This window comes from Acinonyx jubatus, chromosome A2, assembly GCF_027475565.1.
Source record: "Acinonyx jubatus isolate Ajub_Pintada_27869175 chromosome A2, VMU_Ajub_asm_v1.0, whole genome shotgun sequence".
In the NCBI taxonomy this organism is placed as follows: Eukaryota; Metazoa; Chordata; class Mammalia; order Carnivora; family Felidae; genus Acinonyx; species Acinonyx jubatus.
Window position 1 is genome coordinate 20,898,529 of NC_069383.1, and position 27,528 is coordinate 20,926,056.

General features: G+C 44.8%; 1 protein-coding gene across 4 annotated transcripts in view; it reads left to right on the forward strand.

The window, feature by feature from the left end:
* Positions 1-27,528, forward strand: part of PLXNA4 (plexin A4) — a 592,266-nt gene that overhangs the window by 422,972 nt on the left and 141,766 nt on the right. For all 4 annotated transcript variants that reach the window (XM_053218068.1, XM_053218067.1, XM_053218069.1 and 1 more), the window contains one exon: positions 8,503-8,634. In XM_053218068.1, coding sequence (XP_053074043.1) covers positions 8,503-8,634 — 132 coding nt within the window. The remainder of the gene's footprint in view (positions 1-8,502; positions 8,635-27,528) is intronic.

Genomic DNA, 27,528 nt, shown 5'->3' on the forward strand with positions numbered 1-27,528 from the left:
CACAGTTGCCCTTTCTTTCTTTGTGTGTATGGTGTGTGAGGAAAACACCTGGCAAATTTCAAGTATACCCTATGGTCACATTGCTGCATATTAGATCTTTAGAATTTATTCATCCTGTATAACTGAAACTTTGTATTCCTTGACCAACATCTCCCCATTCACCTGCTCCCCAGCCTCTGGCAACCACCCCTCTACTCTCTGCTTCTGAGTTTGACTATTTTAGATTCCACATATAAGTGAGATCGCGAAATATTTCTCTTTCTGTATCTGGCTTATCTCACTTAGCATGATGCCCTCCAGGTTTCTCTATGTTGTTACAAATGGCAGAATATGCATGTATGTATGTATATGTATGTATGTATCCATCGTGTGTATGTATGTACGTGTATATTATATATATAATACATACACACTGTATCTATGTGATATATAGATCACGTTTTCTTTATTCAGTTGTCAACAGACATTGCGATTACTTGAATGTTTGGCTATTATGAATAACTCACAGTTGTTAAATATTGAAAGTCTTCCCTGTGATTGGTAGCTAGCTGTGCCCCCAGGACCCTGAGCGCCCACACCATCTCAGCCGCCCTTTGCCCCCAACAGTATTGCCTGGTGCAGCTGGGAGCTTCTGAGATCCTGCCCCTGCAAGCATGTCTTCTGACTGCTTGGTTTTCCCTCAGCAGTTCTTAAATGTTTTGGCCGTCACCCAGGGTACAGGGGGTTCCTGACATGCAAGAGGTGTGCCCAGAGCGCCTGTTGCCTGAATGTGGGAAGAGGCATGGCTGCATCAAACGAGCTTGCTGAGCGCTAGACTGGACCAGAACCGAGCACCCACGGCTGCATGTTGTAACTTGCTTGGGCTGATGGGGCCCACACAGTTCGTTGGAGCTTACAACTCGTGAGCTCCAGAAAAGCGAAGACAGTTAGGAACATGCATCTTGCTATAAATTGAAGTTCCCGGGAGACACAAGGGCATTGTAGCAGGGGAAGGAAGTGAGTAAGATCTCAACTGAAGCCACCTCCAGAAGGATGGTCAGCAGCCAAATTATTAACAACACTGCTTGGAGAGTGTAGATCAGAACACAGGGGTGACAGTAATCTAGAGGTGTGCCATCCAATATGATAGTCACTGGTCACACGTAGCTATAAAGTACCTGAAATATGGCTGGTCCATTCTAAGGTTTGCTTGTAAGTATAAAATATATACACATCAGGTTTTCGAAGATTTAGTACAAGGAAACAAATGTCAATTTTTCACTAACAATTTTTTATACTGTATACATGTGAAAATAATAATATTTGGGGCACACTGGGTCAGATAAAGTAGATTATTAAAACTAATTATAATTCATTAATTAATTTTACCTGTTTCTTTTTTTATGTTTATGTATTTTTGAGAGAGAGAGAGCAGGGAGAGGCAGAGAGAGAGGCAGAAAGAGAATCCCAAGCAGGCTCTGTGCTTGTCAGCACAGAGTCCAATGCAGGGATCAAACCCACGGACTGTGAGATCATGACCTGAACCCCAATCAAGAGTCTGATGCTCAACTGACTGAGCCACCCAGATGCCCCTACCTGTTTCTTTTTTAATGTACCCACTAGTAGAAAATTTAAAATTGCACATGTGACCCACACTTATGACTGGCATTATATTTCTGTGGGGCAGCACTGGTCGGAAGAACGTTCTGTTGGGTCTTTGGTGAGACCTGAAGGGACACCACGCCCTACCACAGAGAACACACTTACACACTCAGCCTCCTCAGGACAGTGCTGCGTGAAGACAACCACATTTTCCCCCTCCGACTCCCTTTTTCATATTTTTACTCTTACTTCCCTTGGCCAACATGGATATATCTTTATAAAATCTGTTAGTACCACTAATTGTGCTATTCCAGGTCAATCTTCCTATGGACCTACGAGACTTTGTCTCCTAGGGTGGCTTTTAAATAAATCTGGTATTACCCACTATGTGTTTTATTAGTCAAACTTTCGAGAGTTGGGGGTGCCATGTTGGTAGCCCACATGCTCCCTTGAGCCTCTCTTGGGGCTGGGCTGATAATTCCTGGTTACACTCTAGTCAGTGGCTAGGTCTCCTGGGAAGAAGGAACAGAGGCCTATGAACACCCTCTGTTGTAGCATTTGCCACTTGGCCTTATTTGTGTGATAGCTGAGCACTTCAGGAGGCCTCCTGGAGGGCAGGACGAAGATACCCCTTTCTTCTCCAAATGCTAGCTCGGAGTCTAGAGCACAGTGGCATTCCATAAAGGCACTTTGGATGATGATGAATGAATGTGGAATGTCACTCTGTCAAGGGACGTGTAGGGTTAGGGTGTGATTTTCTCTTCGGTGTTAGCCTCAAAGAATAACATCTTCTAAACACCCAAATTTACATTAGCAGCGTCTTTACATTTTGTACCTTAAAAAAAAAAATCTACTTTCTCACTGCTTAGGTGATCCACAAGTATCATCTGCATTGTGTAAAATAATAAATCTTATTTGTCCTGATGTGTACAATAATAAATCCTGTTTGTTCTTAGCTGTCACCTCACCAACTTCAGGTGGCCCTTGAATTGCTGACTGAACCACAGCCACTGGGCAACGCATCTCCTTTGATCTCAGCTATGTCTTTGTGGCCTGAGGCATCTTTCCAAGGCTGTTCTCGCAGGCATCTGGATTATGCTTCTACCTTATCAGGAGTGAAATGGACGTGATATTCTGTATTCAAGTGAACTTGGCCAGGAGAATGGCTTCTGTTTGTCTGTTTTCCCCTGAAATCCTATTTGAATGCTGCTTGAATGTTGCTGGCCATTGGACTGTCACACAGGATCTAGAACAGTGAATGATGACACTAAGCTCTCCTTTCTTGGTCCTGCCTCTCACTTTGAGTATTCCTTGGTCTCATTCTGATCAGTCCACGGTCCCATTGGTAGAATGTAGCTTGTCTTTCCCATAGGGAGTTAATCATTTATGTAGTAACTACTTATTTTTTTCCCATCTTTTATAATTACCAAATACCAGTTGTATATATTTAAGATATACAACTTGATATACGGATGTATTGTGAAATACTTGGCACAATCAAGTTAATTAACATATCCATCACTTCACATAGTTACTGTTTTCTTGTGTGTGTGTGTGTGTGTGTGTGTGTGTGTGTGGGTGTGGGTGTGTGATCAGAACACTTAAGATCTACCTTCTTAGCAAATTTCAAATATACAATTCAGTGTTATTAACTATAGTCAATTGCTGTATTAGATTTTCAGAACTTATTCATCTTATAACTGAAACATTGTGCCACTTGACCAAGATCTCCCCATCTTCCCCAACCCCCAGTCCCCTGGCAACGGCCATTCCATTCCAGTCTTTGCTTCTATGAGTTTGACTATTTTAAATTCCACATGGAAATGAGATCATGCAGTATTTGTCTTTTTGTGTCTGACATATTTCATATAGCATAATGTTCTCCAGGTTCATCCATCTTACTGCAAATGGCAGGATTTTCTTTCTTTTTTAAGGCTTTACATATATGTACATATACATATATATATATGATATGATAATATATACACATATATATGTTTTGTGTATATATACACATATAGCAAATATATATGTATATGCATATGTATATGTGTATGTGTGTGTATATATGTGTGTGTAGATATAGATGCATATGATCTTTCCTTATCCTTTCATCCATCTATGGATATTTAGATTGTTCCCACATCTTGGCTGTTGTAAATAATGCTATATTGAGCATAGGAGTGCAGTTATCTCTTTAAGATACTGATTTTGTTTCCTTTGGATAAATACCCAGGAGTAGGACTGCTTGACCGTAAAGTAGTTCTATTTTTAATTTTTGAGGACCCTCATACTGTTTTCCATAGTGACTGCACCAATTTACATTTTTTAAATGTTTATTTATTTATTTTTGAGAGAGAGAGAGAGAAAGAGAGAATGCAGCAGGGAGGGGCAGAGATAGGGAGAGAGAATCCCAAGCTGGCTCCACACTGTTAGCACAGAGCTGGATTTCATGAACCATGAGATCATGACCTGAACTGAAATCAAGAATCGGATGCCCAACCACTGACTAAACCATCCAGGGCCCCCCCCCCCAATCTACATTTTCATCAACAGCGAGCAAGAGTATTCTTTCTCCACGCTCTCGCTGACACTCATCAGGAACTACTTGTTAGTACCAGCCATGTCCTGGGTGCTGTGCTGGGTGGGGCTACAATGCTGAGTCTCTGTGCCCATGAGACACGCAGTCCCAGGCCTTTTGCACATGTGCAGCTCCCCTCCCCAGACTTTGCTGAGGATGCCCCATCTTTCTGTAGTCGCTCTCCATCATTGGCCTTCTTGCTATCCCAAAGGGCTTAGAATCATCTCCCTAGTTTCCTGCTCCCTCCTTGAGACCACTTATACAAAATATTAAATAAAACAAGTCATAACACCAGTGCTTGAAAAGTCCCCCAGTGCCTACTTCTCCATGCAGAAACGGGTCTTTTCTGTCTCTAAGTCAGTTCTCTCTCCTTGGTCAAACTGCCCAAAGTCCCACAGAGACTCATTATTTTTAAATACCTTTTCATGTGGAACCTTGTCAAAGGCTTTTGGAAAAATCTAAATCGCTAAGAGGCAAGCACTGAGCTAGGAATCAGGAGACCTGAGTTCTAGACCCAACTGTCACTGGTTTTATCACTGAACTTTGGGCAATGCATAAGACAGCTCCAACCTCAGTTTCTTCATCAGTAAAATGAGGATTATTATGCTAGTGGTCAACATCATAAAAATCTTACAACCATCCAGTGAGACAATGTTATTTAAGAATGCTGTGCAAGGTATAAAACACAAATGTAAGGGATCATTATTTGAAAATTCATGACAGCATCTTCTTCACTCATGTGCATGATTCGCTCCCAAAAGAACTGTAGTGGATACAGAGATGGTTCCTCCAGCACTCTAAGGGTGCTGTTTGTTTAATACCAACTGCTTTCATTTCTTGAAGGGATGCAGGTTTATATAGCTGAAAGAACCTGGTTCAACATGCACTGGTGTGGTATATAAACACAAGGAGGCACGGACAGAATCAGTCAGACCTTGGTATGGGTCAAGGCCATGCTGTTTGCTAGATGTGTGACCATGAACAACTTACTAAACCTCTCTGTACCTCACCTGTAATTGGGACAGTATCAATGCACAGAGTTCTGTGGTTTAAATGAGAAGCTAATATATGTAGAAAGGCTGGCATGAGCCCTGGCACACACTAGCCACCCAGTTATTAGCAGTTCTTGTTGCTATTGTTTGTGGGAGACCAAGGGAGCCCACAACTGGGTCATCCTACCTCAATTTTATGATTGTCCATCACTCAGCAAATCCTACCACAAACTCCTTTTATCCAAGATCTGTGTGAGATTCTTTCAGCAGGGAGATGAACGAATGCTTTCCTTTCTGTTTTCTGAGATAAGTAGTGGACTGGGGAGGTGTATGAGGAGAGGGAGCCCTGCCTTTCCAATTACTGATTTCCCACCCAGGTGGAGTGTGGAAGGGGGTATCATAACCCCATTCTCCCTCCCTGGGGAAGGCTCATGAAAACTTGCCCTAGGTGCTCCCTGGTCCACCCCCTCTGTCCCTGCCCCAGCTCACCTGGCTTCCTCTGATGTCTACCTATATCCAGCCTGTCACCTTGCTCTAAAGAGCAGGGAGTGGGGGACCAATGATAAAGAAGATTGATCAGACACTGAATCCAATTTCCCTTGGGGATTAGACCATGGGCACTGGATGGGACTCATATCTAGCAGCATTCCCTAGGGGAGCCTACTCCTGCCGGCAGCCTGAGGGGGCTGGAGACAAGCCAGGGTGCTCAGTATCACTCTTGTCATTCTTGTGCTGCTGCACCAGAATTGACTCACAGCTGGGGATGAAGCCTGGCTGGGCTGGGGGCCAAGGCCATCGCCACGCGGTCAGACTTGGGTGGTAATCCCAATTGGTTTTGCATGAACTCTCATTTCATTCAGATTAAGGAAAGACCTGGCCAGGATGGACATCTGGTGGTGTGGGGGTGGGTACAGAAGCAGGAGGGCTATTGGAATCTGAGGCATTTTGATTTTCAGAGCTAAAAGTATTTTCTTTAACTCCTTTATCAGTTTTTGGTTTTGTTTTTGTTCTCATGAACTTAATGGGAAATCTGCAAAGAGGAGGTTTAACTTCATTGATTTATTTCTCCATTTTTTAAATAAATATTTGTCAAGCTCAAGTATTTCAGCATCAAAATTAGGAACGACTAGTGAAAACCGCTGGAATTGTGTAGACCAGAGACAGACGCTGACCTCAGCGCCCTGCCTTTATTTGGGTGGCACCCCCCAGGGAGTAAACATGAGAGCCATCAAGGAACAAGGTCTCATGTAATCGATGATAGGAAAAGCATGGACTTCAGAGTGGAACTGGATTCTCATTCTGTCTCCAGATTTTAGATCTCAGGCTAATTGTTTCATGTACCTCTGCCTCATTTTCCTCATCTCTTATATCAGTATATCACGTAGGACTTTCGATGTTGCAGAAAGCCCTTTTGTTCCTTTAACGATAAGGAAATAACTTGAGTAACTAGAAAGTCCTGACATAGGGCAGGCTTTGGGGTCATTTTGTGCCTCGGGGGTGTCACCAAAGACCAATTTTTTTTTCCATCTCTGTACCTTCCCTGGTTTCAACTCCTCTCTTTATTACAAGACGGCTGCCCACAGTTCTGGGAGCTAGCTGTTTCTTTGACCCTTTTGAGGATGAGGAGAAATTCTCTGTTCTCTGATCACAAAACACTGTCTTGCCCTGCTTTGCTCTGAGTGCACATGTTGATTGGCTTGGGCCTGTTTTCTTTCAATCACTGTGGCAACAGAATGAGATTAAACTGATTTGCTTGTGCCCATCAGGGAGCACCCCCAGGAAGCAGGGGGTGGGTCCAATCTTGCCCCTAAGGTGAGAGAGGGTGGAATGGATGCTAGAGGGGCCATGCAAGTCAGGACAAATGACCACTAAGCCCACAGTATTGAGAGGATTACACCAATAAGGAATTATGTGCAAAACCATTTCTCAGTGCCTGATGTGTAGGAAGGGCTTAAAAATAGTGCTTAAGAGGAAAGCAAACAAACAGAGCCTGGAACGAACCTAAAATCAAACACATAAATCACAAAATAACCTAGTGTCAAAATTCGGTGAATTCAAAAGAAACGAGAAGCAGCAGACTTTCAGATGAATTGATGTCATCAGTTGACTTTACTGTGGTTTTTCCCTTCTGTAGTTTGGTTCCTCTGAATAACTTCTCTTCTCCTTGATCTCATGAAAGGTTAAAAATTAAAAGTAAGAGGACATTATGGGAATATATGGAATATAATTGTTCTTTAGTTTTGTTATTGAAATCTCTAAAATTACATTGTGGGTACCTTACAGAGTCATATACAAATGGTATGTAATCAAGTTTGGTGACCCTGCAGCTACTGCCTCTCCCTGTCTCCCTCCACTGTTCCCCTCCCCTTCCCATGTTCCCTTGGTCCCAACTTAGGTGAGTAAGTAGCATTATTAGGGCTGGGCAGTGATTGTGTTGAATCCATGAGCCCAGACTTTTGACGATTCTGATGCTGGAGACCTGGGCCAGCACCCAGGGTCAGATGAGCATCATGTGGGGTTGGGAAGTCCCTGTCTTTCTAGATTTGTCCTCCACTATGGGGGATGTGGGCAAAAGTCTCTCCTGGTTGTCTCCACATTGTCTAAGCAGTTCTAGGAAGTCCTGTGGATGTCCCAGGGGCAATCTACTATGCTAAGTGTTCTCGGAAGTTTGGAGATGACTCATGCCCAATACGCATTTTCCTGGAATTCTCATGTCCCCTTCTTTGGGGACATAAATAGAACCTCTAGGGCCTACATCTACTCTAAAGCTTGAAGCATAAGGCAATGGTTTAATCGCCAGAAGTAGCCCACTCAATGTGAAACTGCTTGGGTTGGCTCCTTGCCTGGTTCCCCTCAACAGTATGGCAATGATAGCTGGGTAGCAGTTTCAAAGAATCAGCCCACATCCTTACACCCAATTTATTTCCTGAGCACAAATGTAGCAAATAATATTGCCTTTCTATTACATGATGGCACTGATCTGTGGCAGTTTCAGTTACCCATTATTCACCCAATCCCCAGCTCCCACTCCCTAATACTAACCCCATCCTCTTCTCCAAAAATGTACAAGCCAGGCCTCAAAGACTTAAGTCTGAGGCAGAGGTAGCCAGAGAGGATAACATGCTTTGTGGAGCCCAGTTTGGTCTCCCTGCCTTCCCTTCTCTTTGCCATTCCCAGCAGGAAGCCCATGGGGGGCTTCTATCACTCAGGCTCCTCAGAGCCTGGCCTCTGGGCACTGTGGAGGCAGAGCTCACTGCCTCTCCCTTAGCTGTTGGGAGGGTCTCTGGACTGTAGCTTGACTTATAGGATCTGAACTCACATCATCTCTCCTTTTCCTCTTCTCCACAGATCCGGGTAGATGGGCCCAGGGGCAGTGCCCTCCAGTATGAGACTGTGCAGGTGGTAGACCCCGGCCCAGTCCTCCGGGATATGGCCTTCTCCAAGGACCACGAGCAACTCTACATCATGTCAGAAAGGCAGGTAAGGCTCTTGGGCTCTGTTAGACATTAGTCTTGCAGCTAAATGCTAGCCTGTGGCTCAGTAGAAACCTACAGGAGGCCAGATGCAGAGGGGATTTGATTTATTTGGCTCAGTGTGTATCCTTTTGGTTAGCTGCCTGGGGACTGAGGCTGAGTGCACTGAAACAGGGGATGAAACATTTAAAATATCAAAATATCTGGGAGTCTAGAACAAATCCACTAACTTCAAAGTGATGGTGAGTATAGATTCAGGGCCAGCATTTACTCTCTTTTGAAGAAACATGGTACAGGTACCCAAGTTTTTTGTCTAGATTTCCTTACACAAAGTACAATCTACTACCAAAGTCAGCTTCCTGGACCCTGGAGGTCTATGGTGGGCAAGGATTTGCTGTCCAAAAATCTTGGTTGAGGGAGCATCATAGAACAATCAAATGGATGGAGATTCAAAAAACAGGGTCTGTGTGTATGAGGTGAGATGATATAGCTGGTGTTCTGAGCCTTCCTGTGTATACCTATAATTCTAACATGAAGTTCCAGCAAATTCCATGAGGCCAAGCCAGGAAGAACAGAGGGTGCAGACATTACTGTTAACTGACATTGAGTAGCAAGTAGCAAAGCTGGGATTGTTTCTGGAATTCAGCTGAGTACTATGTAAGTTCTTCAAGGGTCCTTGAGCTTATACAAGGACTGATACGTCTGCAGCAGGCAGAAGTATAAATATCACCTTGAAAATTCCATATATTTAAGAGTATATCCTGGAGTGCACAGCCCAGAGTGTTCCACCCCTCAAGACACACCCACCTCAAGAGTGGATTAGCACTGCCATACCTCGTCTCTCTCATCTCTATGTAGGATGGGTCATTCCCAGGAGCTGTCCCTCCAGTCCATGAATATGTATGTGACAAAGGCAGCAGCCATGAGGGGCAGATCCCATCTCTTTATTCATCTTCATTAGCAAGGCCTGAACTCCCCAGAGGACCTTGCCGACAGAGTCTGGATTGTTCTGCCTGTCCCCTCTCTGCACAGTGCAGGAGATGAATACTACATTATGCCACCCACAGGGCTTGTGCATTATGCCTTGGCAGCCCACAGCAGCTCCACCCTCCCCAAGAGCTTGATGACATCTTCTCTTGGTGTGGGACTCCCCACTCAACCACACTGGGACCCATTGTGGTGCCCTCATCGAGACTGCCGTGGCTTGGGAATTGTCTGGTGTGGGGCTCACAGAAGAACATTTTACCCCAGGAGCCAGGACGGGGTATGAGGCTGCTCCTTTGCTTTCATTCCTTGCTCTTTTCCGATGGGGCCCACACTCCCTACTCCCTGCCTACCTTTGAGGCCCTAGACGCTGATGGGAAGCAGCTTTCTTTGAGTCCCTCAGAAAAGACTCAATACCTCTACAAGGCATTAAGTATTTCAGGTTTTCTTGCCTTAATGTAAAAACCGGGATTCCTGAACCTAGAACTTCGAGAACTTCCAAAGATGGAAAATATATGCTGTGCAGAGCCTCCTCTGATAACTGAGTTGGGATTCTGAGCTCCTTCTCCTCTCCCATTCTACTTCCCTGAGAGCACAATCAGTGGTTAGTACCTACCCAAGCAGGGAGAATAAGGTGCACTGAGAGCTCTGGATTATAGAAAAGAAAGGAAACAAGAATGGATGGGGCCAGGGCATTCATCCATTCTGGGACTGCTCCTCACAGAGATGGAGGGCAGCCTGCCATCAAAATAAAATCCCAGATGTCTCGACACTGGTATCCAGTGGGTTTGCACATTCTTTGTGGACAGTGGTAGCATAGCACAGTTAAGCGCGTAGGCTTTGGTGTCATAAATTCTGAGCATGAACCTTAGCTCCACCATTTACTAAGTATGATCTCAGGTAAGTTCCTTAACCTCCATAAGACTCACTGTTCTCAACCATTGTATGGAAGTAATAATAACATCCGATAGTGTTCCAAGAATCAAACGATATAACATGCATAACAAACATGAACCAAGCCTGGCGTGGAGTAAGGGCTTGATAAATGGAGGCTCTTATTTTTATGACATTGCAACAGAAGCGTCTGGACATTGTGGCTGTGTTTGAAGTCAGGCATGGGGTGGCATCAAGATCCTGGGTGATCTGTCAGGTATAGAGCATAGGAGTTCAGGTCAAGGCCAAGGTGGGTAGGGAACAGGGATTCAGTCCCAGTGGAAAGCCCATCAAGGACCCAGAGCCTGCTTTGAGGGCATGTACCAAGTAGAGTTCGGGGCAAGAGCAGCCTGGTAAATACACTGGGGACCCTCCAGCCTCTGTCTGCTGGCGGGTTGGTCTCAGCCACATTGTGTCAGGACACCTGAGTCTACAGGTTAGTCTGTATACGCTCAGCAATGATGTCTGCTCTGCCTGGAGGGCACTTCCCTTTCTCATCTGGGTAATTCTGACTCGTTTCTCAAAACCTAGCTCTGCTCCACAATCGGTGATTGCTCACTTGTGGTTAGACACCTCTTTGGTAGCTCTTCTCATACTGGGCTTTCTCTCCTTGTCTTTCTCTCTTACCAGACTTTCAGCAGCTTGAGGGCAGCCCTGTGTCTTCTTTGTGTGTCTAAACCTCACCGAATAGGCCCTTGATAATTATTTGATGAGTTAATTAACTAATTAATTATTGATTGAATCCCCACTGTCATCATTGACCCAGAACTGGAAAAGAGAAGGACTGGAGTGCCTGGGTAGCTCAGTGGATGAAGTGTCTGACTTCGGCTCAGGTCATGATTTCATGGTTCATGGGTTCGTGCCCCGCGTTGGGCTCTGTGCTGACAGCTCAGAGCCTGGAGCCTGCTTTGGATTCTGCTTTGGATTCTGTGTCTCCCTCTCTCTCTCTGCCCCTCCCCTGCTCACACTCTGTCTCGCTCTCCTTCAAAAATAATAAACATTAAAAAAAAATTTTAGTGGGGCACCTGAGTGGCTCAGTCGGTTGAGCATCCGACTTCAGCTAAGGTCATGATCTCATGGTCCATGAGTTCCAGCCCCGCGTCGGCTCTGTGCTGATGGCTCAGAGCCTGGAGACTGTTTCAGATTCTGTGTCTCCCTCTCTCTCTGACCCTCCCCCGTTCATGCTCTGTCTCTCTCTGTCTCAAAAATAAATAGACGTTAAAAAAAATTAAAAAAAAATTTTTAGAGAAAAGAGAAGGACTGATACAAATTATTTATTATTTATTTATTGCTTAATTCCCCAGTTCAAACTTACGTATATAATTAAAAGACTACATTTCAGCCAAAGAAAGTATCTCCCAAATTTCCACCATCTGTTTATCACTGCCATAACTCCTGCCCTGTCCTGAACTAATTTTTACTTTATGTTTTTATTTAAGTAAACATACTGTTTAAACCTAAAAGCCTAGGGCACCTGGGTGGCACATCCCATTCTTGACTTTGGTTCTCATTATGATCTCACAGTTCATGGGTTCGAACCCCACATCAGTCTCTGTGCTGACAGTGCAGAATCTGCTTGGGATTCTCTCTCTCTCCCTGTCTCTCTGCTCCTCCCCTACTCATGTGCATGCTCTCTCTCTCAAAATAAATAAATAAAAAGCTTTTAAAAAAAGATTATAAAAACCTAAGTAACCTACTTTAGCCATCTCTTAAATAGTAGTATTGTAGATCTGATGTGCTAGACATATATAATATACTGAATTGCAATATTGTGACTTATAATAAGAAACATATATTTGGTCTTCATCCCTATTTCTGGCACTGAGTTCCAGGACCTTTGGAGTATCCTGAGCGAATAGAGCAATGGGAGAATCTTTTGTTGTAATATTTGGTCTCTTGCCCTCAGTTTCTGAAATCTTTGGGATCCATAAAAGTGGAAGGGGTGTCTTGTTATTCACAATAAGCCCCTTTCAACCACAACTGAATTTATGTTAATTGAGTGACTTTTGGAAATCTCCTAAAGATGGAGGGGGTGGCTGGTTGTCAGGGGAGCCAGTCATCATGTGATTAGAGGGTTGGAAAAGGTAAGGATGGTATAAGAGTAGAAGTAGAGAATGGAATGTGTGTGTGTGTGTGTGTGTGTGTGTGTGTGTGTGTGTATACAAATACTATATAAGTCCTGGCTCTGAGACCATAGACAAGTTACTAACTCTCTCACTACCTCATTTATTCATTCAATATTAAATATTGAGCACCTACTATGAGTCGGCACTTTCTGGATACTAGAGATTCAGTGGGGAACAGGATAGACAAAATCCCTGCCCTGATAGTGCTTATATTTTAGGTAGAGAGACAGACAATGAATGAGTAAATGAATAAATGATGTATGTTAGGTAATGGTGAATACAATGAAAAATTTAACAGACTCGGTGGGAAGGCAGTGGTTTCCAGGAACATGATGGGGAATGCTCCTTTAAGGAAGGTTGTCAGGGAGGTGCCAAGAAGGGAACTTTCGAGCAGAGAGAAGGATAAAGTGAAGGGCAGGAGGCGACTGGGGATCAGTTGTCATCCAGGCAGAAGGAACAGCTGGCACAAAGGTTGCGAGATGGGAACACAACTTGGTGTTTCTGGGGATGCAGACGGGCTTTTCTGGAATGGGATGCACTGGGAGAGCGGCTGCACCTCAATTTGTGACCTGTGAAATGGGGAATGTAATAAAGGGCATTGATCTCCTAGGGCGCCGATGAAGACTAAATGAGATAATGCCTGTAGGAAGAGCTTGGCTCAGCATCTAGAAGTGAGCGCACCTCCAACCTATTATGATTATTTGCAAGTTGAATAATTCTAAGTGAGGATGTTGCTTCTGCTTTTGGGAATATGTGCCTTCCTCTTTATTTCTCACCTCGAATGGCTTTCACTTTCCATATAAATTTCTCCTTGGAGTGTGGCAGTGAGTGTCCACTGGGTGTGTTCACAGGGTGTGTGTGTGCGTGTGTGTGTGCACACACATGCACGTCTGCTCCCATGTCTGTCCCCATCTGCATGTCTCCCATCAATCTCTTTCTTGCTTTTTACATGTCTGTGTGTGTGTGTGGTGTGTATTTACACGACTCTAGTACCCCCGAGGGAATGTCTATGCACACTGAAACTGTTGTGATAAAAACCTGCCAAAGCTATGGCAGGGATGTGAGAAAAAATGTCAGCGAGGCAGATCGATGAAGAGATGTGGTGGCAGAGCTGGGCTGTCCTCAGGTACCCTGGAACAGCCCCCCGCCAGGAAAGAAGCAGCTGTCCCCCACGCAAGGCAAGTCTCTTCTTTGAAAGGCTCCAGAACAAGTGGCAGATTCAGCATCCCAGCCATTTCACACACCAGCTCTTCCCTGCCTGAAAGCCAGAGGCCTCAAACGTGTGTTTCTGCGTGGGAGATACACTTTGGTTGTGTCTGGGCCAAAGCCATCTTTCATGGCGTCCTTTGTTTTACCGACTCCTGTTGATAGTGGGTCTGCTTCCAGGTGCCTGGGGACACTCACATGACTTGGTGACACTCACAGTGCTGGCTGTGATCCAGGATAGGATGCCTGTGGGGGCCAAGGGGGTGGGTCATGCAGGTGGGTCCACCTGCTACTTGGAGTTACTAGGAAGGCGGGACCAGGTGGGGTAGCTCTACTTGGTTGCTTCTGGCATAATCCAGGGGTCAAGTAGTGAGCGCCATCTTGTTTTATAACGTATTACCTAGGCCTGAGTCATCCATTCACTCAGCAAATATTCACTAAGCATCTGCCGTGAGCCGGGTGCTAGCCTTGGCATTGGGGCTACAGCAGTAAAGAAACAGGTAAACCACCTTGACTGCAGGGGCTTGCAGTTTTAGCAAGAGGACAGAGCAAAGAAGCAATCAACATACCAGATAAATCACACAGTAGGTTAGGGGGAAAAGGATATGGAGAGGGGTAAATGGGATCTGGAGACTTAGTCAAAGCAAAAGAGTTGCCATTTTAATTTTTTTTTTAATGTTTATCGATTTTTGAGAGAATGAGAGACAGAGAGTGCAAGAGCAGGGAAGGAGCAGAGAGCGGGGGAGACACAGAATCTGAAGCAGGCTCCAGGCTCTGAGCTGTCAGCACAGAGCCTGATGTGGGGTTTGAGCCCATGAACCACGAGCTCATGACCTGAGCCAAAGTTGGATGCTTAACTGACTGAGCCATCCAGGTGCCCCAAGAGTTGCCATTTTAAACAGAGTGGTCAGAGAAGTCTTCCCAGAGAGGGTGAACGGGGACCTGTTGACCTATCCCCTTCCCTGTTCTTCGTGTTTCTTTACAAGCTCTTCACTCAGGGCTGTGAAACAGAGCTGGTCAAGTATGCCTGTTGGGAGGAAATTGGTGAGAGGGTCCCTTTGTGGTTGGGATGTTTACCATGTTGAGTCTTTCACGGGCAAGTTTGGTTCAAAGAGAAGGTGGTACTGTGCTCCCAGACAGGTTTAAGCCACTTGGGACTAGAACCTCTAACTGGATGGTGCCTCTGCTGGTACCCCTTGTGTGATGAGGGGCCACTACTGCTTCTCTGTGCCTCAGTGTCCCTCCCATCTCCAGCCTGCCTCCCAGGGGTGTTCAGAGGACAGCCAATGGGAATTCTGACAATCTTGGATGTCTGCGGACACCCATCTCATATAAGATGAAGCTGCGAAGATAGTTTCTGCCCCCACTAGGCTCCCATAAAAGAGATTCTGACTCTTGGCACCAGGTGCAGGGCCCGTCTCTCGTGAGGTGCATTTGCGGTGGGTGACACGGCCGTCTGGCGTCATTCCTCCGGCCCTTGCAGGGGACTGAGCTGATGCTGCAGCTCGTGTCTGGATGGCTGACACTGTAACAAGCCCATTTGGACGTTTGCTCCTGGCATCCAGACCAGGCTGTTCTGATGGCTCCTGGGAGAGAGAACTTGAAGCACCGACCTGAGAGTGAGTGACAGGAAACGGAGCCACCTCAGACACTCGGAAAAAGAGGAAGCCTGTTGCAGTGTTTTACCCAATTTCACTCAGAAGGAAGCCTTCCCGCTCGTCTGGAGCTGATCCCGAAGGTCCCAGCGTGTCATTACTGAGATGCACCCACCTCTCACCTCCTTCTCAATGAAGGCAGAACATCTCCATTTTACTGTCGTGGAACCGGGGGGACGACTTCCTGCCCCAGCTTCCCACACTCACTAGGTGCCGAGAGCCTGGCTTCTCCCTTGCATCACGAAACCCCAGAACTGGAAAAGCCCTCGAGGCTTATTGGGTCCTCCCCCTCCTACTGCCTTATCCCAGTGCGGCTGAGGAGCCCACTGACACCCAGAGAAGTTAATGGCTTGTCCAGTGTCACACAGCAGGTTGGCCAAGGAGCCAAGTTAGAATCCAACTCCATTTCTCTCGCAGTGTCTTCTCCAGCCCCTCCTTGAGGGACATGGGGCTCTCTGTGGGGACCAGGGACACGCTTCCCCTTCTGCCCTTGCCAGCAGAAAGTTATATACCCGACTCCTCAGGTGTCAAAACAAGCCTAAGAGGGCAAAAGAGCTTACTGAGGGTGGAGGGCCGAATGGGGCAGCGGGGGCGATGGCAGGAAGTCAGAGGTGCCTTGGCTTATTCGTCCTTGCTTCCAGCCTGATACAGGTTGGGACAAGAGCTTCCTTGCAACATTTATTCTAGAGCATCTTGGGGCACATGGGACCCCAGACACAGTCAGCCCATCCCATAGAGGGGGTAGGCAGGGGAGTCCCCTCCTCTTCCAACAGACATGCTTCCAAGTGTTCACTCGTGTAGGCACAAAGTCTTGAACTCCTGAATATGATTGAGTTTAGTAACCTCCCCAAGAGGAAATATGACAGTGGCCTGACGTTTCCCAGACGGGGTGAGTGGAAGGCAGTGCAGGATAGAGACCACAGGGTGGTCACAAATAGGCCATGAACTCGGGCTTTCGTCCTGGTCCTTTGCTCTCACCAGGTCTGCCACTGGAGCAAATCACTCATGCACTTTGTGCTTTAATTCCTTCATGTGTAGAATGCAAATGATAATAACTACCTTTCAGGGCTTTTAGGATTAAAGGTAATAATGTGAAGTGGCTAGCATGCAGTAGGCTTTCAGCAAGTTGTGGGAGTTATCTCCACCGTTATCATCATTATTATTAGCAATACTCTTAGAGAACGTATTGTCGCCAGGGAAAGGGACGCCTGGACAAACCACTTTGGTCATTAAAGGCCAGTTCAGCTCTGGGCACCAGCTCCCCAGGACGCCCTGGCACAGCCGCCCCTGTCCATTTTGAAGTCCCCCAGACGATACTAAAGCTGACCGTTCCCTTTACACCTGCTGGTGCTGCCCTCCAGGAGACTGAAGGGCCAGGAGACCATGGTCCCCCACCCCAGTCAACAGAGCTGTGCAGCCTCTCTGGGGAGCTGGGTGGGTTTTCCTCTGTACTCTACTTCTGCTTGGGGGAAGAAACTTTAGTGTGTTTGAGTCCAGTCCACTGGACTTGAGGTTATCACGCACTGGGCACCTGGAATGGCTTCCGGCTCCTCATCTGTCCGGACTTGCAGGGCAGATGGAGAATGGCCTGTTCCCCTTCTCTCTGCCCAGAACAGCAGAAGAGCTAGTATGTAAGGGTAGGGCAGCAGGGAGAGGGTGGAGTGGGAGGAAAGACTAGGCAATCCAAGGAGCAGGTGATTAGGGAAAAGCTTTGGCAGCTCCTAATTCTGAGCTCCATTAAGCATCTGTCTCCGGCAATTGCCCTGACAGTCCTATCTCCTCTCCACTCGGTGCCTGCGTCCCAAGACTTTTGGGGCACTTCAAGTGCCATTTTAAAGACAACCACCTGTAAGATTCCACTTAGCAGCGTATGTGAGGAGACTCTAACAGTGTGGGCAAACAGGGCCAGGGGCTCCATCTCTGCCACTCCAGTTCCTTCCTCCCACCATGTGTGTTTATCGAGTGCCCACTACGTGCCCACCCAGCGCAGGCGTAGATGCTGTGCAGAATAGAAAAGAGCAGAAGGAAGTCGTTGTTCTGGGAGCCTCTGTTAGGGCTGAGGTGGGAGCAAACTCCAGCTTGCAGGACATTGAAACAAAAGTGGTTCTACTGCGAGGATTGCCCTGGAAACCCAGCTTTCTTGTATAGTCAGGGCTTGGGTGGGGTAGAAAACAGGATGTCAGCCTGAAGGGCACATTCTCCTGGTGCATTTGGGTAGGTATCATGAGGACTCTGGTCTAGAGGCCAGAGATCTTGGGTTGTTTCCCAAGACAGTTCTCAATTCTTCAGGCACCAGTCAGCTGCCATCTCCTCTTACATAGGGTGGGTGTGGACGGAAGCTGACTCCTACCATCGTAGCCCTCTGCTCTGTCCTCTAGGGATGGCATCTGAATGGAAGTGGTTCTGGTCGGTGAGACTGATGGACTTGTGCTTGAGTCCCATTGTTCAAGATGACTAGTTGGCATTAGTGATGCCACGTGACTTTACCAAATGCAGTATAGGTATGAAAGGAGAAATTACAAATGGCAGAATTCTATCCAATCTGAGTCTCTTAAGTGCATTTCAAATATTTTGCGTAGACAATGGAGACATGAATTTGAAACTGACTCAAAGGTGATGCCATTGTTCTAAGGAAATGCATCATAGTTAAGGGGGAGACTATCTGGATATTTATTTAAAGTTATGCACAATAGCAAAGGGGTGGAGAAGCAAGTGTGAAAATCGGTGTATCCTCTTTAGAAAGGATTTCGAGGGGCGCCTGGGTGGCTCAGTCGGTTAAGCTTCCACTCAGGTCATGATCTCACGGTCTGTGAGTTTGAGCCCCGCGTTGGACTCTGTGCTTCGGATTCTGTGTCTCCCTCTCTCTCTGCCCCTCCCCCACTCACACTCTGTCTCTGTCTCTCAAAAATGAATAAATATTAAGAAAGAAAAGAAAGAAAGAAAGAAAGAAAGAAAAAGAAAAATGATTTCGAGCTCGTGCTAATATTTCTCTAGTTTATCTGCTGAATGACTTGAACGTGGTTCAGAGCAGCAGCTGGAACCACCCTTGTTTTGGGTCCTAGCTCTGCCACTTGCTACCTAGAGGTCCGTGGGCAAATTATATAATCTCTGGATACTTCCGGTTTCTTAACAGTAACACTTGCTAGTGCCCACTGCCTGGGTGGTTGAGAGTAAATGAGAAAGCATATATAAAATTTTTAGTGCAGTTCCTGGCACATAACGAGGGCTCAATAAATCTTAGCTTTCATCTTTACTATTTTCAGTATGCTGGTCTAGTAGGATGGTGTCTCCATTTTATTTTTTAAAATCCCACCCATAATATTTTTACTTCCAATCCTTCATAAACTCACATCTGTCTCCTCCGAGGCATATCAGGACCCTGGTTTTTGGTGCCCAGAGCAGCAGAGAGCAGAGCAGTCCGCCTCCCTTGACCATGCTTCCCAGTCCGCTGAATCCCCAGGTTCCAAGGGTCTCTCACATGTAGCTGTGGTTATTGACTGTGCCCAGTTCACTTCTTGAGACACTGCCTCCGGCAGGGGTCACTGCTCACACCAGCGTGTACCTGCTGGATAAGAGGAAAGGCCCCTCAAGGGAAAGTCCTACTGCCCTGAAGCCACGTTAGTCTGCAAGGCTTGCAGAGACATGCTACTCTCATTAAGATGAGGGCATCTCAGGACACGAGCAATACACACATGAAGCGTGACATGTAAACGACGCCTCCCACCTGTCCCTCTGCCTTGTTACCGCTTTAAGCATCAATTAGTCCAGAATTTCCCAAATTTTCTTCTCAGAACCAAAGTTTTGCAGGATTTTTTTTTTTTTTTTTTGGTCAAATACATTTGGAGAAATCTGAGTTAAGCAGATATCTTAGAACATTTGGTGTGCTAATGAGTATTATGACTCTCCAAGCTGGGTGGGGGGGAGGGTGGCGAATTTAGGAGGTAGTGTCGCCCAAGCTCATGTGATCACAGAACTCACTTTACCGGGAGCACCCAGAGCTGTTAGCGGAGTTCTGGATCCTTCACTGGAAAGACTTCATTTTGATCTTTCCCAGGGTTTTCTCTCCCTGCTCACTGGTGATCTCGCTGGCTCTAGGCCTGGCTCTGGTCTCCCTTCTTTTGTGCTCCTCTCTCTCCAGGCACAAGCTGAATTCTCTGTCTCAATTCTCCTGAGTTTAGGAAAGGAAGTTTCTTTGGATCCGAGTCTCAAGTTTACATCTGGATGTCAGGCTGTTCTTTTTCCCTTTCAGCTCACTGACCTCTGGCTTCCTGGTGCTCACCTGAATTCCCAAGACTGTCCCTCCTCGGTCCTAGGTGCCTGGAGCCCTCTTCAGCTCTGAGCTTAGCCTCAACTTTAATCTACATAACTCATTGTCCTTCTCTGAAAGCCACCAATTTTGTTAAAATTATTAAACTCCTGCCTCTTACCTACTGTTGCCATTCAAAGTTATACAGTTGAGATTAATGGAATTAATGTATTATATCATTTCACATCTGCTCAGATGGTTCTTAATTTAGGGGCCACTGTTCATGCTCAGGTATTTATTACTCTGTCTTCAACAATTAAATAAATGTTAATGACCCAATATACCCTCAACTCACATGACTTAGAGAAGGCGATTCATTTATTTTATTATTGTTTTGCTCCAGAATACCAAAGACCAAACTCTAAAACATTTGAGTGCCCTTTTTGCTTCTCTAGCGTAGGGGTGTTTAAGCACACTTTGATGCTGAGTTCCCACTGAAGGCAATGAATGAGCCAATGGAGTCTAGGAAAAAACTATTAGAGCTTATTTTTTTTTTCTATTTAAAACAAGAAATTAGGCTTTACTCATGTTTACTATACAGTCGATACTGGATATTGTTTCCCTGCCTTGGTCTGTATGTCAGGCATTCACATGTCAGGAAGTCGTGGAGGTACGTGGGAGTTCCACATCTCCCAGTGGTAATACTAGTGTTCTTACTGGACGGTTCAGATTCAGTATATTACAATAAGTTTGTAATTTATGTCCAACTGATATTATCAATATTGTAAAAACAGTCCTCGAAATAGAATCTTTACAATAACTTTGCAATGAGACGGAAATGACCATGAAGATGTTTTTGTACCACCCAGAGGTTTGCTGGTTATGGAAACATAATTAAACATTTTTCCTTTAAAAGAACCAAAATGTCCCACAGTTGCTGATCTTTCAGTTCTGACAAGCAGCTGTCAGGAGTATGTCACTTTGCCGGTAACTTCAAATAAATTACACACATCATCTGCCCCCTCAAGATAATGGTAATACGTTAACAAAGAGAAAGTAATCACTTTTAGGAAGAATTTACAGCACGGAGAGACCATTTTGAAAGAAAAAAAAAGAATGTTTGGAAATGTTTTCATCTTTATGTGATTTTGTTGTTGGTAATGAGTAGGTGTGACACTTTAAAAACTTTTATCTAAAAACTTTTAAAACTTGGAAACAGAATCTTCTACTCGCCTAAAACTCTTCAAGGAAGAGTTTTAGAGAGTTTTGACCTGTTTTTAAAAAATACATAAAAATTCAGCACCTTTCGATCAGTGGAAAGAATAGCTGATTGACATCAGAGAAGATGGAAATCTACCAGGTGAATTTCAACAACAGTCTTCGCATAATTGGTGCATGAGACCCAAGAAAAGTATCTTGATTTAGTCAGCATAGCCAACAATGCTCTTTTTGCATTTCTGTGTCTATGAGGTGTCTTTTTCCATTATGACAGCTACGAAAGCAAAGTTTCAAAATAAATTGAACTCTAGACCTCAGAATCCCACATCACTACATGCTCAAAAAGATTTTCACAAATAATAAAGCCAATCCCAACACACCAGTCCCATCATTTTTCATAATAATTTTCTTGATGAGAGTAGAATGTTTCATATCATTCATTAATAAAATAAAATAAAAATTAAGATGCTATTTTGTCTTTATCTCATATCTTTATTTCTTAACCTTGTGTATGGTTGATAATGCATTAACATCAGTAAGTAGAACATGTATATTCTTTATAAATAAATATGTGTATTATTGGTGCATGCTCAAAAAAACTTTACTATTGGGTATGCAATCAATACTCTTTAGTATGTAAATTTGCAGATGCGTCATAAATTAATCTCATTCGATCTCTGATCTTCACTTTCATGTTACCTTTAAAACTACCTCCTCTGTACCCAAGAGTTTGTTGTTCAGACCCAGCTCAGAAATCCTTAGGGCCCCTGTACATTGGCACATCGGTGTGGGTGGTGCCAGTATGGGCAGCTTCTTTATCCTTGGGTAATTTACCTGGTGTCTTCTAGATTTTTCTAAAGCCCAGATCCCTGAACAGCAGACAGAACATTCTCTCTGGAAGGGATGGTAAGGAATTTGAGATGGTACTGAGAGATAAGACAATCTCTAGACAAGCAGATAGCAAGATCATGGCCATGGCCATACAAGCTGGCAGGGAATATTTTTGTAGTAAATATGGCCAAAACGACTGTGGGTCTTGAGAACAGTTTGAATAGGCATAAATCTGTCAGTCTAGAGTTAGCCTTTGCTCATTATATCTCCCATTTCCCATTAATTTTTCCTTTGTCCCATTCTCTTCTTTCTCCCATTTTCTGGTATTACTCTCACCTTCCTCCTTATTTTTATCTCAGTCTCTTGTCTTACTCTTCTCTGTACCCACCTTCCATTTTCCCAGTCTCTCAGGTGGGAGGGAGATCTGGAATGGGGTCAGGCCTGTGTTTTTTAAACTGCCGGTCATGACACATTAGTGGGTCGAGAAATCAATTTAGTGGGTCACAAAATCAATTTAAAGGGTCATGACCAGAATTTTTTTTTTAAATGGAACAGAATAAAATCGAACAGAACAGTGTCCATCAAGCATAGTAAGGATAAGTACTATTTGTGAAACTATATATGTGCATTTATGTGTGCCCAGGGTTGCAATGTAAGATATCTCTTGCAGTGAGTCATGGGCAAAGTGAAAGCCACTGGTCTAGGGAATAACATTTTGCATGTACCAGCAATAAGTTTACTTAAGCTTTGGGCATCCAACTCACATTTCAAGCAGTACTGATGACATCATCTGACCCAATGCTGGTTTTTATTCAAGTGATTTCTCAATTTCAACAATTTGGCCTCAACAGTTATTTGTTGACAGTTTAGTGTGGCAGCTGTGGAGTAGTGGATAAGGCATTGGATGCAGAGGAAGGTCAGCTGGAATCAAGTTCTTGGCTCGCAAGATCTTGAATTCTGAGTCTTAGTTTTCCCACTTGTGGACCATCAATGCATTCCAACCTGTTATTTCATTAAGTACCCATGAAAATAAATGTATTTCCACAGCTCACTGGGATGATGGAGGTCCCCTCATAACTAGAGGGGACGAGGCTCTTGGGGTGCAGTCCTCTCCAGGTATTTCCCAGCTACTCCAAAGTCTGAGAAGACCAAGATGGTAGCACACCTATGGCTAATCCATGGCGACACAGCACATGTACCCGTAGGGAAGCACCGTCCAGATGACCGTAATGTACGATGTTGGCCTAGAAATTGTCCCCGCAGCTCTGTGTATACTCCCCATGCTGGGAACATACAAAGATGACAAGACGCCTGTGCCCTCGTGGAGCTTACTATTTAGTGGTTGTGTTGACCACTTGCAGTTTGCAAAGACACACTGGGTGGTACAGGGCCGGCTCAGTCGTGATTAGCTTTTCTTTGCAGTGGCCTCTCCTTGTCTAAAGCCCTGGCACTCGAAGTTTCTTTTCTCTCTGTGGGGACTGAACACAGCCCCTAAACTGCCTTACAATCCTGATACTTCTTAGTTAGAGATGTAAACCTGAGTCAGGTCAAGATGAGAGGGGCAGACTCCAGTGGCTCTCCAAATGCCAAACTCTGCTGCATTCACCATGTGCACCGAAGGGAATAAAACTAATTACTACCTTCCTAAAGAGCTGAGCATGGGTGGATACGCCCTTGAAAATGGCCAGCAGAAATGCTTCTTGCAAACTGTTCTCCCCATGCAACTGCCTGCAAGTCTCTTTGCTACAGCCTTTGCTGCCCAAGGACCCCTTCCTCGGACCATTAGCGAAGAGGCTGGTCGTTATTAACTAGCTGGCATTGACTGATGACACTAAGCTTTTTTTTTGGCCTTGTGTGGGCTGGTGGCAGGCGCTTAGTTGACCCCTGGAATTTGGAGTTTATTCTGCCATGAAAACAAAGAAATAAATTAGAGGAATGAACAGAAGCCCGTATGGTTGGACAGTAGTTAGAGACAGCTCAACAGCCTCAGCTGGTTCCCTCCCCAAGTGTCACCAGAAGACTCCTTCCGCCGTGGCTCTCCCTCCCAGATTCCTGGTCTAGTGCTCCTGTTGAGGCTAATGAAATGAGGGAGAGATTCCTGTTGTCGTTGTTGGTGTGTGTGTGTGTGTGTGTGTGTGTGTGTGTGTGTGTGTGTGTTTTCCCCTGGAGTCTGGTACCGTGGAAAGAGAAGGTGTCTGCACAACAACTTGCATACTGAAGAAGATTTAGAACTCCCAGTTTCATGTAAAGGACTCATTCTTTAAAATATGCTTCTATAATAGATTGTATGTTGCGAGTACCACAGAAATCTTTCTGCACAGAAAATAACTCTTGAGGTGCCCAGCTGGCTCCTGTTAGAGCGTGCAACTCTTGATCTCAGGGTTGTGAGTTTGAGCCCCATGTTGGGTAGAGAGATTATTTAAAAATAAAATCTTTTGTTAAAAAAGAAAATAACTCAACATGTTCTGCAGTTTTTTACTTTGTTGGTCATAGTTGATGTATTTTTTAAAGTGAGATGCACTTGTTATTAAATGGTCTCCTTTCAATTTAATTCAACAAACACTTATTGTTGACCTACTCAAGGGGTTGGCCAACTATAATACAAATCTGATGGACCCACAGTTTTTGTAAATAAAGTTTTATTGGAACCCAGTCATTTACATTCATTTACACCCATTCATTTACATATGGTCGATGGCTGATTTTGACCACAACAGTGAAGCTGAGTAGTAGAGACAGGCCATATGGCCTTTGCAAAGTCTAAAATAGAAACTATCCAGCCTTGTATAGAAAACAAGGTGGTTTCTCTTGATGTATGTATTAAACCTCAAGGTCAGGAAACAAAGGGATGGGTACAAAAGAAGGTTCGGGAAGGATCCTTGTCCTTAGGGAGGTTACACGTTCATGAGGGGAGAAGGATCTTTTTTTTATTATTATTTTTAATGATTATTTGTTTCTGAGAGACAGAGAGAGACAGAATGTAAGTGGGGGAGGGGCAGAGAGAGAGGGAGACACAGAATCCGAAGCAGGCAACAGGCTCTGAGCTGTCAGCACAGAGCCCAACACAGGGCTCGAACCTGAGAACTGCAAGATCATGACCTGAGCCGAAGTTGGACACTTAACTGACTGAGTCACCCAGGCCCACCGAGGGGAGAAGGATCTTTAAAGCTTAAACAGCCATCAGCTGCCAGTTTTCTGTTCAGTCACACATGTGTGTCCCAACCCTTGGGTCTCTGCTTCTGTCCTACTATCTGTCCAGGATGCCCTATGACTCATGTCACCAGGGTTATCGTGTGCATCCTTCAAGCATCCTCACTCACAACCACTGGAGTGTGAGCTCCTCCTTAGGTTTGTCTTGGCAACCTCAGGAGGGCGGCATGGTGATTTGGACTATGCAGACGCTCGATAAACATTTGGTGTAATTAAATGAATCCTCCCACTATTTGGGGGAAGATGAAAGACACATGAAATGACTTTCTCTTCACCAATTTTTTTTAAATCACAAATAGAGGTCAGACCCATGAGATCAGTCTCCCTACATATTCCCTCAGGTGAAGACCTTGGCTTTGGCTTTAAGCCAAGTGCCAAGGGTCCCCCAAATAATTAAACCATTTTGGTAATTGTCTTCTAAGCCAGTCACTGTTTTTGGAGGACATTTGTACATTTTTATCTCATAGATAAAAAGGGGGCCAAATAACTCATCCGTCTCCTGTTTTCCCACTAAAATCTCCTAAATCCCACTACACAAAAGGACATTTTTTAAAAATCAAAATGAGAACAATAATTTTATGTGACAGGATTATTTATATGGCTGTTCTCCCCATGATGAATCCATCTAGGGGCGCAGCACCTACCCCAGATGCCAATTCATAAATCAGGAAATGCTATTACCCACTGGCCATAAAAACAGAGCCCACCCCAATGCAGAGTACTCATTTCAGAAGTGGCTGCCCCATTTCAGGACAGAAATGAGTTCAGAAAATCCACCTGGCTGTCCAGAGAGTGAAGAAATGTCTTTTACTTGATAAATAATCAGTCTTTCTTTCCTCTCAATCCCTTTTCCCCTAGAAATATGTAGAATTAATGGCACAGATATATGCCATTCCACAGAAAAAAATAATAACAGGGCTAACTAGATTGAAATGAGGCAAAGGACAAGAGTGAGAATGGCAGGAAGCCTGCAGATTTCCTGAGAAACCTTTCTTATTAGCTTAAATGCAGCTCAAGAATAAACAGCTTAGAGAAAATTTAGTGGGAGTCCTCCTTTCTGGGCAGTCCTCCTGCAGGCACCCATTAAGGACAGGCAGAGAGCCAAGGAAAAGTGTCGGGAAGGGGAGAGTCGTTGCCAAAAAAAGCCGAGAGTAAAACAGGGTAAGCTGAAGTCTTTGGAATTGTCTGTGGTTCCTCCAATGTGGTTGTGTACTTCGTTTTTATCTCAGCAGATATAGGTTGGAATGTGGAGAGGACATAAAGAGAGTTAAAAGAAAGAGAAGAAGGGAAGGGGGACAATGAGAAGTAAGGTGGCAGGAAAAAGTCTTCTGTGGCGGGGGGGGGGGGGGGTATGGTCACAGTCACTTGGCAATAGTGAAGATCCAGCTGTAGACAAAACAGATGACACCCATGCATTTATGTAGCTTTGTGCTAGGGGGATGGACAAGAAACAAGCCAGCAAATAAATAACCAAGATAATTTCTTCTGGTGCTAAGTGCTGTAAAAGATGGACGGAGTCACACGGCAGAAGGGGCAGGTTTGGTCTATAAGGCTTGGGAAGCTCTTTCTGAATAATGACAATAACGAGCTGCCTACTGAATATCTATGAGGTAGACATTCTAGACAGAGGAAACAGCAAACGGCAAGACCCTGAGGTAGGAAGCAATTGGTATATTCAAATAACAGAAGGATAGTCACCATGAGAGAGAGGACAGGAGCAAATGTGGACCCACACTGGGGCACCTGGGTGGCTCAGTTGGTGAAGTGTCTGACTTGGGCTCAGGTCATGATCTCATGGTTCCTGAGTCCAAGGCCACATCCAGCTCCACACTGACTGTGCAGAGCCTGCTTGGGATTTTCTCTCTCTCCCTCTCCCTCTCTGCACCCCCCCCCCCATTTGCTCACTCTCTCCCTCTCGCTCTCAAACATACATACATGCATACAAAATAAACTTTAAAAAAGTTTTAGAAAAATGTGGGCCCACACTGATGTGCAGGAGATAATTTGGGGAGTCTCCAACAGTGCTAGAGTAGCGCTAGGTCGAGATATTGGTGATTCATGTTTTGTCTAATTTATCCAGTATAATAACAGTTAGGGAGCCATGGGAAAAAAAAAGGTGAGGGCCCTTGTGCTTTTATTTTATTTATTTTATTTTATTTTATTTTATTTTATTTTATTTTATTTTATTTTATTGCCTGTACTGGGCTTTATTTTGAACATCTCAGTCTACAAGTACCCCCTAGTACAGGAGAGAGATGCTCCTTGAGAAAACAGCAACAATGAGAGCTAAGTTACATACTGCTTACTGTTACCTTGGCAGAGTTTGAGGGTTTTTTGTGTTTCTACACATACTTTACGCCAATGTCAATGTCTTGGTTTTGATTTATAGTTTTGTAAGGTGTAGCCATTGGGAGAAACTGGCCAAAGAGTAGTACATGGGACCCTCTCTGTACTATCCTTTCAATTTCCCATGAATTTATAATTATTTCAAA